A 15,002-nucleotide genomic window follows, 5' to 3' on the forward strand; every position below is an offset into this window, starting at 1 on the left:
AATCAGATTACAGTAACGTGTTACAAGTCCGCGTTACAAGTAACGCGTTATTGCCCTCTGGTAATCACCCATGCTGAGCTCACTAGCTTGCCTTGGTAAGTCTTATATTGAATGTTCACCTTGTTAGGGGGGAAGAAGAACAACAAATAAATAATAAATATCAAACAAACTATGACAAAAAGAAGATGACTTGCAAATTGCATAGTGTTGCTGATTTTGTCCACTTTCAAGTAAACATAGAGTCTGTCAGAAAGAGACAGATCTCACATTATGAAAATATGTGGCAAACCAAGAAAAGGAAGAAGTATTTGCAAAGAGAAAGAGTCAAAGAGAAGTTCTACTTCCTCATCACTCCGTTTGAGCTTTATCAGATCATAGATGGTAGAATCATTCAGTAATTAGCCTCAAAGATGGGGGTTAGAATGGGCCCTCAATGCCTATTAGATTGTCATGAGATTTGTTATCATTCATTCAAATGGATGATCACACACAGTAATACTCCAGATCTGGAATAAGCACTTCAAATATAACGTTAACACTGCGTAACAAATTCATTCGCAAAGATATGAACCCATCTTTGTGCTGCTTGCTTAAAGTTACTGTCACAGTTGTCATATGTTTCTCATGCAGGAAGTCAGTCACAGCGAAAGTAAATTGGAAACATTTACATTATGCAAAAATTGCCAGACTATCAGAAGTGAGCAATGGCAAACCAGTTTACAGTAAACATTTGCTGTCCGAAGTTTTAAATACCCTACAAAATTAAAAGCCAAAAGCACATCTTTGTGACTATGATGAAAAGTTCATAATCAGGTTTTGGGTCAGGCTACATTGTGACTGTTTCCCAAATACTTATTTTGCAAGTTTCTTTGTGTTCATATCTCAGGGTAAAGATGGTTTACAGTCTTACAGTCCCTAAATGTAGAAGCCCTAGGATTGTGTGTAAGGAACGACGGTGTGGAAAATCCACACGTATCTTTAAAATTCTCTTTCCATTACTGATGTAGTAATGTTTACTTTGCTGTGTTAGGCTCCTTGGGTTTGGACGCAGTGTCTTGAGTTTATGTAGGTTTTTTATTCATTCCTTTTATTCGTTCTATTATATGATTATATTTTAGTTCTTTATTGCTTAGTCCTTTGGTTTTTGGTATTTTTCCCCTCTGCTTCCTACTTTAGTTATTTATGTTTAGTTCTTTGTTCCTTCATCTGGTTAGTTCCCTTTTGTATCAAGTCTGTCTTGATCTTTTGTCTCCATGTTTGTTTCTCTGTCTGGTCTCCGTCACTGTATTTGTTTACTTTTCTGTCAGTGTCAAGTCAGCAATTTCTATTTCCTGCTTTACTTTAACAGCTTATGTTCCGCTGTCGGTTATAGTCTCGACTGTGTGTCCTTCTTAAAGTCTTAGTTTAGATGTCTGGAAAGAAGCTTCACACACTAATCAGGGATTATTACCAGCTGTTTTCATGTGACAAAATAGCAATATTCCTAATGTTATATTATTTAAAAAAAATCATTCCATCTAAATATTTTACTGAATTTCTTAACACACAGCTCATATCCAGTAATGGAGTATGTAATCCAAATTTATGTAATGAGCAATTATAAACCTGAGAAAGCAGAAATATTTTACGGTTTGTTGCCATTTTACAGGAAATAAGGAAGCTGGTCTTTCCATAGAAACATAAGCCATCAAAAAGTATTTGGTGGTTAAAATGGGACAAACTGCATGATATATGTTGTTTGTTTTGAATTCTAACATGCCATTGACCTTCAAAAAGCTGTTCAGACACAGCAATGGGCCAGATGTGACCCGGGGGCCATTCAGTGCTCAGGTTTCCTCTGAACAGATTCATCCTGCCTGCTCTCCATCACTCCATCTGTAAGGAAAATCTCTCCCAGCCAACAACTCTCCTGGCATTTATTCACTTACCTGGGATCATCTGATTACCTGATTGTTTTCTTAGAGTTGTAGGTAGTTTTCCGTGACTTTGCACAGGCTGTAGTAAAAAAACAATTGTGGTCTTTTATCTCTCTCAGTATTTTGTCACCTTTGACTCTCTTGTGTAGAACATTGGGTAGCGACACTATCACAGTCCTGTTTGTGCGTGTTGCAGCATTTTTTACTGTACAAAAACCAAACGTGGTTACAAACTTACCATACTGCTCTAGGCCTGATGAACTGTCTCACTCACCTGTCAGTTTTCAAACATTTGTTCACAGTGTCAGTCTGTGGTTGTGAAAGTGTCTGCTCACTCGCTGCTGTCAGAGCATTTTCTTTTCTTCATATGTCATAATGAAAGTCAGTACTTTATTACATTTGCAATCTGTGCTGTGAAAGTGTGCGAGACGTTTCTGTTTGGTTTTTATTACTATTTCTATTAATAATAACTGAATTTCCTTGAACTGTAGAGTTTTGTCATGTCTTTGTGAAAGCATTGGTGCAGTAAGCTCTTCAGTGCTGGGCAGAAACTCAAAGTAGTACTTTTATTGAAATATACTGTTACATAAGATTTTCCATTATATTTCTCTGACAATTATTCTTGGTAGTTATTTGATTGTATACTGTTAGATCATTAAAAGTATATATGATTATATATCAAACAGATTTCAGACAATTTATTTTAAAAAAGCAGTGTGTTTTTCCACCACACTAATTAAATTTTTATAAGATATTTCAGAAAGCAGCACATAGGTTAGTTTGACTAATATATCCAGCAAGTGTAAGTTTGTAAAGTTTATGTAACATACCATCCCCCCCACAGACTACAATAAAAATAAAAATGAGCACTGAAACTAATAAAGATGAAATGAGCAAAGCTAGATTAGAAACAGGGGGAAACTGAGAATTAACAAAAATGTGTTAACAGTGACCTTAAATCTTCCAGTAGTTGCCGAGATATTTCACTATTTCTGACAAAGTTTCATACATTTAAATGCCACAATTGTCTATGCTAAATATAATTGCAAATTAGATGAGATTAATGAGATTTCACCAAAAGGATGGACAGATAAGTCAACTTCTAGTGTAGCTTTAAAGAAAATTATAGATGTGTTTTGCATGATTTAGTCAGTGCATTGCAATGCAGGAAACTACAAGTAAGCTTAGATGAGATTAGCAACACTGCTTCAGCTGAAGGCAAAAGTAACACTAATAAACACTCATTACAACCAAGGTACACTGAAACACACAACACAAGACCGCAACCGGGTGCCACTCCCGTCAGCTGAGAACAGAAACTAAAGCTACAGTTTATATATTCACCAAAGTTGAACAAGTGAGGAAATGATGAGTCTTGAGTTCTGCTGTGGCATTGAGATGGTGGGTCAGAAGTTGTCATAAGAAGAAAGCATGGATCTATTGCGCCTCTTATAATTGGTTCTGGCTGGTGCTGTTATAGGATTAAATTGCAGTAGAATCAGTAACTTCAGGATTTGATTTATACAGAAAACTTCACCAATGATTTTTCTGTTCTTCTGTTTGCATTAACTGCAAGCTTATATGACATCTGTCTAAATGCTCCTGATGTACGTTTTGCCTTGAAACATTTCCACTTCAACCGGATTGTTTCTGTAATTGTTCAAGGAAATGCACTCCCATAATTATGAGTTCAGGAAGCACCACCCTGATAAACACAAGATATCTGAAAACTCTTGGGGAACAAGAGAGAACAAAGCATCATCTGTGACATCCTTCATGACCAACATGCTCGCTGGGTGTCACCTTGCTGAGTCATTAAAATTTTGAAGCTGGGAATCAAACATGAGATGTGGAATCTTGTCTGTGTATATGCCCCAAAAGCTGGATGCAAGTTAGATGAGAGAGGGGAAGTCTGGAGTAAGATGAATGAAGTGGTGCAGAGTATTCCCAGAGGGGAGAGAGTGGTGACTGGGACAGACTTCAGTGGACATGTCAGTGAACTGAACAGAGGTGATGAGAAAGTGTTGGACAGGCATTATTTTAAGGAGGAGGAATTGGGATGGACAGATGGTGGTGTATTTTGCATAAAGAAAGGAAATGGATGTGGTGAAGAAAAGGGAGGAACATAAAAGTGGAACAAGGTGCAATCTAAAAGCGATAGCAAAGTGGTGTCAGGGGAGAATGAAGCTAGACAGCGTCGAATGGGAGTGTGTGTAGGATCACTTTGGAAACCAAGAAGAGGAAGAGAGTAATTATAGGATAAAATTGTTGGTTAAACGTTGCACAGAGTTTGGGGAGGAGTCTAAACAGGCTCTGAATGGTATGGAAGTGTTGCCAGCTAGAGCTAGAGCTAGAGCAGATGAAAGAGAGCAGGAGACATGAAGAGAATACATGTATGTGAATGAAAGTGAGGGAACTGAAATGATAAAAATGTAAGAATAGTGCACAAGATACGTGAAGAAGAGATTGGAGGAAGGGTCGAGTGGTTGGAGATGAGAGTCCGGGGGATTTGTGACAGGAGGACAGCAACAAGAGTGAAGTGTGATTTATGATTTATGGTTTGAAGACTGCATTGACAAAAAGACAGGAGGCAGAGCTGGACATGCTGACATTTTCATTGGGAGTGAGCAGGATGAACAAGATTACAAATGAATATATCAGAGGGACAGTTCAGGTTGACAGTTTTAGAGGTAAAGTTAGAGAGGCAAGACTGAGATGGTTTGGGTGTGTGCAGAGGAGGGATAGTGGATGTACTGGACAGAGTATGCCAAAGATGGAGCTGCCAGGCAGGAAGAAAAGAAGAAGACCACATAGAAGATGTGAAGAAGGACATGCAGAGGGTTGGTGAGACAGAGGAGGATGCTGGGAATAGAGTCAGATGGAGTAAGATGATCAGCTGTGTATATCCCTGAAATGAAGCAGCTGAAAGAAAAAGAAGATAGTTTCCCATGTACAGTTTCATCAATGATATTGTGTAAACACACTTTATTGTCATGTCTGAATGCTATTTACTTTACACTAGGCACACATATTTTGCAGGCAATTTTCCAGACGCCATAAAGTTTGATTTTGTGTCTGTCTTTAAACTAGTGGTGACACAGTTTGTACTGATTGGTTGCAGAGTTGAAGGGATTGACTGACTTTGCTTTGACATGTATGAAAAAGGTTTAATTTTTTTGTGTGTCTTTTGCAGAGATGATTCTGTCATGAAAAAGCCTCAACTGTTTTGAAAATGACACAAATGATACAAATGATGTTGTGCAGCAATTTAACAGTCAAGTCAAGTTAAGTTTTTATTTGTATAGCACGTTTAAAAGACATCAAATGTCGGCCAAAGTAGTCAAAATAAAAAGAGAAATTATAATAAATGAGGTAAAAAAGATTACAAGACATTCATTTATACACAAGCATACTCATTATATGGAAATGTCTAATAACCATATATGTGTGTGTGTGTGTGTATATATGTATGTATATATATATATATATATATATATATATATATGTATATATATATATACACACACACACATACATATATGAAGTTAGGGAGGTCATCAAGTTTGATTTGAACACTTTCAAATTTAAAGGCTAATTGCATTACATCAATTGAGCACATGAGGTCCCCATTGTGCTGAAGCTTGTTCTGCTACTGGCTCATGGAAGAAATATTCACAGCCAACAACTGATTTTGGAACCAACAGCCAAAAGACCCAACTAAAACTTTTGATTGCAAATAGCCCTCAATACCTTTCACAGAGGTACACCATCAGGAGAAACAAACCAGGCAAATATATGGAGCGCCGTGGTGGCCAATCATATATTGCAGTGACAACTCTAACACCCATTAAACCTTCCACATTTTGGGCCACTGCTGCCCCAAAACACCTTTAAGTGGTGTCCCTTGTGGGAATGTGCAGGAGTACTTCCTGTGACTTCCTCTCTTTAGGCAAATTGTGAAATTGTAAATTGAAAAACTTTGCTGTAATGCAAAGATTGGCCAATGTTTGTTCTAAACCACCGAACCAAGCATGCATTTACTACCCTTTCGGCAGGCATGCATTGAGACAAGAAAAAAAAAAAGCTTTAAGGGAAATATAGACCAGTAGCATCTTGTAGGCTTTACTTTATGTATCCATTGCTATGAAGATGTAACTGTTGTAATGAGTAATGTAAAAGAGTATCTTCATTTGAAGCGTAACATCCTGAGTCTCTTTATGCTTGTCAGCGGAGGATGAGGTACATTTCAGGATGGTTTGAACTCGACATCACTGCAGAAAAGATCGTGTACCTGCACGTGTAACAGTTCAGTACTCGCTTTTATTCTCTTTGTTTTCATCAGGTTGATTTCAAATTTGTTTTTGTCAAAGTAACTAAATTTGAAAAAAAAATGAGCTAGAAATCTTAAATTAAACCAGCTGTGAGCTCACCTCTTTCAGTCTAACATCACTGTTTCAACTGTATCTGAAAGACAGAATAGTTTTATTAAAAGGAAATGAAACGAGACTAAAGCCATAAAATAAATTGCTGCTCTGTATTAGAAATTCAGAGAAGTAGAACTCACCTGTGTAGACCCGATGCTCAAAGACAACGTTACGTCTGAGTGATAAAAATAGAGATTTGTGATTGGCTATGGTTTCAGTATCTGATTTCAACTGTAAATGTTTAGTTAAATACATTTAAAAAATGCTGTTGTGATACTAATATGTCATGATCAAATCCTCATCCTGGAGTTTTGTGATTGGTTACAGTATAAACACCTGATTTCAGCGGTGAATTTTCTCAGCTATAAGTATTGACTTGCTGACAAACGTTGCGCAGTAATATTTAATAATGACACATTCTTGGTCGTGGAAGAAATATGCTTTCTAACAGCTCACAGACACAGACAGACACACACACACACTTGTACAAACCTTCTTCTTCTAATTATGAAATAAGTCGTGGCTATCATGGCACCATTTATCAGCAAGAATACTCCAAAAGCGATGAGTTTTGGTAATCTCACCATCTCACCTTGGTATCGTTATGGGAGAAACACAACAATAAGATTATAACCTCAGACACATGATGTAAGGTAATAGTTCTGATGTTGTTATTTAATAATTCAAACCTATGAGAGTAACTGTTTTTCAAACAAATCATGTTGTTGAACTATTTCCATGCAGCCTTTGTTCCTAAATATTTGCACGGATGTGACGAGGTTAGCACAGTCGCCTCACAGTAAGATTACAATCCCATAGTCCAAATGCATCCTTTCCAAATGCATGGGAATTAGCAAACGTCAAAAGTATAACTTTAGCAAATGTTGAGGGTTGTTTAAAAATATTAATTTAGTGTTTCTGAATCAAACAGATCAGATAACTTTACTTACCTTCAACAACAAGTTTGGTGATTCTTTCAAATTTACCACTGGGAAAGGCGGAAATGCTGCAGGTGTACAACCCCGCGTCTTCCATTTCCACAGCCTTAATAATCAGCGATTGTCCTGCCAACTTCACCCTCTGGCTCAGTGGAGAATTGGGAATATTCAACCCAAGCTGACTGTTATAAACAATAAGGGGGACTCCCTCTTGCTCTGGTTGCAGGAGAGTCCACTGAACCTGAGTAATATTTGTATTCTCTGGCTGCTGGATTAATTGGCAGGGCATGGTGACATCATTTCCAATAAATGCAGACACTTCAGCCGAGGCTTTGAGTTGTTTTGCACCCAGAACTGCCAAAATTAAATTGTGACATGGTGGCAAAAAGTTAGCGCTAAAAAAGCTGCTTTTTTTCCACTATTATTTTAGTAATAACGTTAATTCTAATAACATTTATTCTAGAATATACTGTGCAGAAAAGAAGCACAAACATTAGAGTCTTACCTGTGTGTAATGAAATGTAAATAAGCGTGAACAGCAGGTGGGATATTCTGTTGCAAATTTTCATTGTGCACAACAGGCAGCGGACAAAAAAGAAGACGTCTTAGGAATCACAGTGTTCCTGATTTGGTCCACTTTGATGTTAACACAAAGTCTGGCAGCAGGAGACTCAAATTGATACAACATGTGGCAAACACCGAGAAAAAGTGTTGGCAAAGAGAACCACAATGACAAAGTGTGAGTAAGCACACAGAGTTCCTCTTTGTCCAAACCAAAGAGAAGAACAAAGCAAAATTAAAATAAAATTAAAACAACACAACCAAAAGAGAATTTAGAAGTAAAAAAATTAATAAATCTTTAATTGGAGATTTTGTTTATTTGTGTTTTTTATTTGATGGGATGGAAGGAAATAAGAAAATAAGTGTTCAACAGATTGTGATGTGTAATAGTTCTGTTTGTAATTATCAAGTTTTATATATGAAACTTAATTTTTCCACAATTTAATTTAAAAAGCCAAACTTTAGATGCATGTATTCTATAGGCATTAGATCCAAAGTGGAAAATTAAACCCCTTTTTGATGATTATGGCTTCGTTAAAATCAGGAAACAGTGTCTCAAATCTTTAGAACAAGCTCCACCAAAACTTGTTTACAATACAGAAATGTCCAACTTGTGAAAAGTATATTTATTTATATGCTCACCACTACTTCATCAGTGTGCCATAGCATGAAGGTGATCAGCATGAGGCACTGGGTGTTCTGATAGAGGCTTTCAGCTCATCTGTAATTCGGAGTCGGGTGTTTCTCATCTTCTTCTTGATAATATGTCGCAGCGTCTCTGTGGGGTTCAGTTCATGTATGTTGGATGCTACGTCCTGCTGGAGAAAGAAAATCAGCATCTTCATAAAGCAGGTAAAGCCATGAAATAAGTGTCCTGGTAGTTGGCTGTGTTGACTGTGTATTGACTTTAGACATCAGCAGATCACATAGCACCCAAAATCATCACAGACTGTGGAAACTTCACACTGGACTTCAAACACTTGGATTCTGTGACTCTCCTCTCTGCTCTTCATTCAGACTCTAAAATTTGATTTCCAAATTAAATGCAAAATTTCTTTTCATCTGAAAAGAAGACTGGATCACTGAGGACCAGTTCAGTTCTTCTCCTCAGCCAGGTGAGGCTTGTCACATTGTCCCTTGCTCAGCATTACTGGTTAACATGACTTTCCTGACGATGTCTGTGTGTGGTGACTCTCGATGCACTAACACCAGCCTCAATTCAATCTTTATGAACCTCTCGCAAGTTCTTCACTCAACTTTTCTTGACAATTGTTTCAAACAACAGACATCACTGTCACCTTTCCAAGAACTAATTAAAATACTTCCAATGTACCTAAAAGACAGTCAGTATATTTTGGTACAGCGCTCTGCAAACAGCCTCTTTAGCTATGACCTTACCACCTTTGTGGAGGGTCTTGATGACCGTCTTCTGGACAATTTTCCCATTACTGTTGCGGTGTGTTCTGAACTAAACCAAGACACATGTTGTATTTATACTGTTTGCGCAGAAATTCACTTAAATTCAAAATGAGCTCTTCTAATCTTTTGAGATTTTGAGACAGCACCCCGCCCCCCGACTCCATCACCTGGGAAAGTGATCATGTTTTAAGACAGATTCTGTTATTTAATCTGTTAGCTCTGTTACTCTTGAGTCTTATTCCTGTCTATGTCGGTGGGTCCTTCATTTTCTTCTCCAGTCATGACAGCCAGTTTCAATTTGGTTGCAAAGTTTTGAGACTTGAATAGTAATTGCAAGTAGACTGTTTGGTTGGTGCTCATTTTTTTCTTTCTTCTTTTCTAAATCCTCAAACTTAACAACAGCCTTAAACACACACAAAACATGTAATACAGGACTAGATTGTGGTTGTGAAAGTGAAGTTTGCTGGACGTTTATTCTGTTTAAAGGTTTTCTCTTTGACTTGATTGTTGCTTGCTTCTGTACTGTTAGATATGTTCGATCAAGGAGTGTTTTTGGTTGCAGGTAGTTTTCCATGACATGGCGCAGGCTGTAGTCGTAACAAAGCTGTACTCTTTTATCTCCCACAGTATTTTAATTCAAAACATTACTTAAAGATTATGTGAAAATCCCGCCTGCAGGTGTTGTAGTGTTTTTTACTGTATGAAAAAAAGGGTGAAAATGTGGTTTGCAAACATACCACGCTGGTCTGTACCTGACAAACTGTCACCTGCTGGTTTTCAGACAGCATTTCCTCACAGTGTCAGTCTGTGGGTGTGAAAGTGTCTGCTCGCTCAGTGCTGTCAGAGCATGTGTGAACAAAATCAGTTTTTCTTGTTGCAAAGTAATTTCGAAGGCTCATTTGAGCTGAATTTGTTGTGTGCGTTTTCATACTGAAAGTCAGTTCTTAAGAAATTTGATCATCTTTATAACCTGTGTTGTGAGAACAGAGTTGTGTTTTCTATGTAGCTGTCTCTAGATTGGCAGAAAAAAAACTCTGTTGCTAAAGTTTGGACAGATCTGACAGGTTGTGATTTTTTGAGTTTTTCCCTGTGAATGAGGTAGCATGGGGGCTGTGCATTACTCAGTGTTGGAAAGACAGTGAAAAATGTACATTAATGGAATTTGCAGTTAAGTTGTATACATCCTATCATTACTTTACTATATTTTTCTTAACTAGTTTTAGTCCAGCAATGACTAAAAAACACCCACTGATAAAAGTTAAACTAACAAAGACTTTTGACTAAATATTTATTTTATTCTTTTAAATAAAAGAAATTAAAAGGAGTTAAAAGGGAGTTTTTCCTTCCCACTGTCACCATAGTGCTCGCTCATAGGGGGTCATTGTTGTGTTTTTTCTCTGTATGTATTATCGTACGATCTACTTTACAATATAAAGTGCCTGGACGTGACTGCTGTTGTGATTTGGCGCTATATAAATAAAATTGAATTGAACTGAATTGAATTGAATAACCTCCAGATATTTTAGCAAACAACCCATGGATTCATAACTATTCGATTATTATATAAAACAAATGGTTTTAGAAACAGTACATAAAACACCCTCCACACAGACTCAAATCTCGAAATTACAAAAGAATATGGTCATGTTTGGCATTATTTACGACCCAAAAGCAGACATGTGCTGTTTCTCCAGTCTGCAACAAATTGTTTAATGAATTTTGGAGCAATTACAGAAAATTCTTCCTCAATGTTGAATTATGAAGACTTTGCATTATGTGGTCTATATAATATCAAAAGATTCAGACAATCTGAAGAAAACTCTGTACAAAACAACAAAGCTGATGATCAGGATTGACCCATGTCTATAATCTTCAGACTCTCAGGCAGCACTGCATTAAAAACAAGGATGATTCTCACACAACATTTCTAGAAGTTGTTGTCTGTAGAAATGTAGGTTATCATTGCAAAGAAGAAAGTCATATGTGAGCATGACCCAAAAACATCATCATCTTCTCTGGGCCAGTGCTCATTTATAATGGACTGAGGGGAAGTGGAACTGTTCTGTGATCAGACAAATAGAAATGTGAAGTTATCTGAAAGTAACGCCGAGAAGGCCTTGCAGATTTCAGCAAGACAATGCTAAACTGCATACTGCAACTATTAAAACAAAAACTGTAGTAGAAGAGTCTGAGAGTTTATCTCGTCTGCCTGCATCCCTTAGGCAGCTGAAAACGTTTTGTACATCATGGAAAGAAAACTACCACAAAAAAAGACCCAAGAATTCTTTTTCAGGCATGAATGGGACAACATCCCTCTCACAGAAGTCCAGCAGCTGGTCTCCTCAGTTGTCAGTTGTTTACTGACTGCTGTTCAAAGAAGAGGGGGCGCTACTGAGCGGTAAAAATGGCCCTGTCCCAACCTTTTTTAGGCACGTTGTTAAAATGAAATAAAAGTACACATTTTCTCAATATAAGCATTTCATACATTTTCTATATTATATATTTTTGGATAAATTTACATTTACATATTGTCCCAATTTATTTGGAATTGGTGTTTTGTTTTGTTTTTTGTATTGCAGGGACAAAAAAGAACAAACAGCCACAGTGAGATACTTTCTGCAAGCCTCCAACATTTTATCAATGCAAATAACTTCTTCTTTTACCATGATGCAGTGAAAAGCTTCTATGGTAATCTCCACTACTGCAAAAACAAACTGCACCTGATTTTAATTCTGCAGTGTTTATATTGTATGTATTTCTGCAGGAGATTTAAGTAACACAGCCAACTCCTTTTATCCTGCAGAGGAGTGCTGCCACTAATGCCACAAAATACAGAAAGTTATTTTTCCTTTGAAAACCATCAAAGAAGAAGTTGAAGATTAAAGTAGAAAATTACACAATCAATAGAGAAGGCACTGGGCAATGAAGAAACCAGTATGTCATGCCAATGTTTACGTGGCAAATACAATGGAAAGTTAACTTGATTATTTATGATATGAAACTTTACTTCTGCAGCTTTAAATCAAATACAAGAAATGAAATGAAAAGATGGAGTGTATGGTTTGTAAGTTTTGTAAAGCTGCAGTCTGTTGTGAAGAACATTGCTCAGTATAAAAGTCACAATCCTGTCCTCAGGTGTTGCGTTGTGAGTGTAATTTTTGTTAAAATATAGTTTGCAAAGTTTCTGTAATGGTGCAGCCGTGTACAGAACACCATCATTATCACTGGCAGTTTTCTAGCATTTGCTGTGTGATTTCACTGAGGGTATGAAATATTGTCTGCAGTAAACTTTTATTTCTTTATATATTTATTTGCTGTTTACAATATTAAGCTCTTAAATCAAAGTTTCTTTATTTACTATTTAATGTTTTGGTTTTTATGGTTGTTGTTTTGTTTTGTTTTTTTGACAAATTCAAGAAACTTCAATGCAGCGCTTTATCTGTCATTTAGTCCCATAGAGAGTGCATAGATCTGCTACCGCTATACTTTTGTACATACTTATTTGTTGTTGTTGCTGATGCTACTGATGTGTAAATTTTTTCATTTTCACAGACCTTACCAATTCTGCGGTTTCTCTTTTCTGGTATGATGAGTTCAGTTTTGGCAGGAAATAGATGGCAAAGATAAGACTGGTGGTTTGAAGGCAATGATTTTGAAATAGATTTACAATAGCTCTAAGAAAGTCACACAGGAAGAGACTTTGGGCATTTCTGCTTAAAAGTTACAAAAATTCTCACAACATTTTGGCAGACTTTTTAAAATTTAATTTCATTAATTAATTTTGCTCTCTGAAAGTTCCATCATGACTAGTAGCTGTGTGGTCTGTATTTGGAAAGCATAATAAATTAGAATACATCAAACTGAGTATTTGAACACTAAGCATTGCAGATCTGCAATGATATACAAAAAAGACAGATGTTAATTGATATTTTGCTCCCAATATGATTTGATATATTACTCTATTGTTATTGATTTAGTAATGCACAACTCTTTTTAATGATCACAATACTGAATCTTCCCATTTGTAGGGATTAATGCAGCATATTACTAGCAAACAAACAAGGCATTCAGTGACCAAGACCAAGATGAAGTGTTGTTCATCATTTCACCACACGGGGTCCCTGTTGTATTGGGGTGTTGCTGCATTACTGGCCTAAAGAAGAGGAAACTCACAGCCATCATTTATGTTGACAGCTGGTCTTGAAAGCACCCACTTTCAGAACTGGACTCTTATTGTTTGATCGCTTCGTTTATCAACAGCACTTTTTTTTTTAAAAGTCTCATTCGCTCATGATTTGAATTCTGACAAAAGTTAAGACAGTGTGTAAAATGTAAATATCACAAACAGAATGCAAGCGCCTGAAAATGCTGGATTTTACATTGTGTAGCATCCCCTCTTAACAACAGTCCATAAACATTTGGGAACCGAGGAAACCAGCTGCTGGGCTCATGGGAGAGGAATGTTGTCCCATTTTTGTCACATATATTTATTTTCTAGCTCCTCGGCCTTCTTTGTTGTATTTTTCATTTCACAATGCACCAAATGTGTTCACCCAAAAAAAGAAGTCTCATTTATTGAGATGACAACTCACACCCCCACTTCCACATACAGTGCACCACCACTGCCCACAAAAACCCCTTAAGTGCTGTCCCTTCAGCTATGAGTGATATCACAACAGTTCCTATAACTCTTCTTTTTTGGCTCATTGTAAAATTGCAAAACGATGAGTTTTACTGTAATGTTAAACCTAATGTTTTATTAATGCTTGCTTTAAACCACAGAACAAAGCACACATCTGTTACTGTTCTGACAGACTTGCGTTCAGACAGAGTTTGATGTTTTTTTGAGGCTGACTTAAGCCTAAGGTTTACTTAATTATTAATGGCTATGATGATATGATAGTAAATAAAAAGATAATGAAGCTGTAGGGCCTTTTCCCATCGCCAAGAAAAAGAACATATATATAATTGCTGGATTGTATCTCTCTTTGAAGTGCGACACCCTCAGTCTCAATCTGCATCACCGTAGAAAGGATCTTGCACCTGTATGTGTAATAATTCAGAGCTTAGTTTTGTTTTCTTTGTTCTCATCAAAGTTGGCTTGAAATTTATTTTATTGTTCAAGCAGATGAATCATCTGAACAATCAAAATTTGAACAAGAAAACTTAAACCTGCCAAATCAACTGAGCTCACCTCTTTCAGTCACACATCACTGCATCCACTGTATCTGAGAGACAGAATGGATTTAATAAAAGGAACTGAACTTGCTACTGCAGTTAGAAACTGGGAAAAGAGGAACTCACCAGTATGGTCTGACCAAAGATGTCCGATGTCTGAGTGATAAAAAATAGAGTTAGTTACAGCTTGACTATCTGAGTTCAGCTAAATGTGTTTAATGTATAAAAATCCTGTCATGTTACTAATATATCATCATAAAATCCTGGTGCCAGACAAATTATATGCTTTCAGACTTGCACACACACTTGTATTCACCTTATTCTGATAACAGTGACATGTATTGTGGTTACTGTGATCACTATTATCAGCTCAAACAGTCCAGCATCGGTCATCTTTGTTAATATCACCATCTCTTTTGGCTGTTCTGGGGGAGGACACGTGACAGTAAGACTTAAACTTCAGTCATTTCATGATCAATTTAAATACTAACTCACAGTGTTTCATTGCTATTTAATGACAAATTAAACTTATGTGAGTCTTGCCTCTGGAATTAAAACCAGTGGTG

General features: G+C 36.8%; 2 protein-coding genes across 2 annotated transcripts in view; one reads left to right on the forward strand and one right to left on the reverse strand.

Moving 5' to 3' along the window:
- The window catches only part of LOC102216125 (carcinoembryonic antigen-related cell adhesion molecule 1-like), a 30,890-nt gene extending 25,764 nt beyond the window's left edge, over window positions 1–5,126 (forward strand). The window contains exon 13 of the mRNA XM_005732171.2: window positions 5,110–5,126. Within this exon, the coding sequence (XP_005732228.2) occupies window positions 5,110–5,126 (17 nt within the window). The remainder of the gene's footprint in view (window positions 1–5,109) is intronic.
- Window positions 5,127–5,767: 641 nt separating this feature from the next.
- On the reverse strand, window positions 5,768–7,847 carry LOC106456195 (nectin-2-like). The gene is made up of 6 exons (XM_013910521.1): window positions 7,784–7,847; window positions 7,291–7,632; window positions 6,833–6,932; window positions 6,481–6,515; window positions 6,347–6,380; window positions 5,768–6,207 (listed from the first exon to the last, which is right to left on the reverse strand). Exons 1-5 carry the CDS (start codon window positions 7,845–7,847, stop codon window positions 6,352–6,354), a joined length of 570 nt encoding a protein of 189 aa, XP_013765975.1. The 3' UTR covers window positions 5,768–6,207; window positions 6,347–6,351.
- Window positions 7,848–15,002: the final 7,155 nt, after the last annotated feature.

This window comes from Pundamilia nyererei, unplaced genomic scaffold (genome assembly GCF_000239375.1).
Source record: "Pundamilia nyererei isolate P.nyererei 1_Seehausen unplaced genomic scaffold, PunNye1.0 scaffold00045, whole genome shotgun sequence".
Lineage (NCBI taxonomy): Eukaryota > Metazoa > Chordata > Actinopteri > Cichliformes > Cichlidae > Pundamilia > Pundamilia nyererei.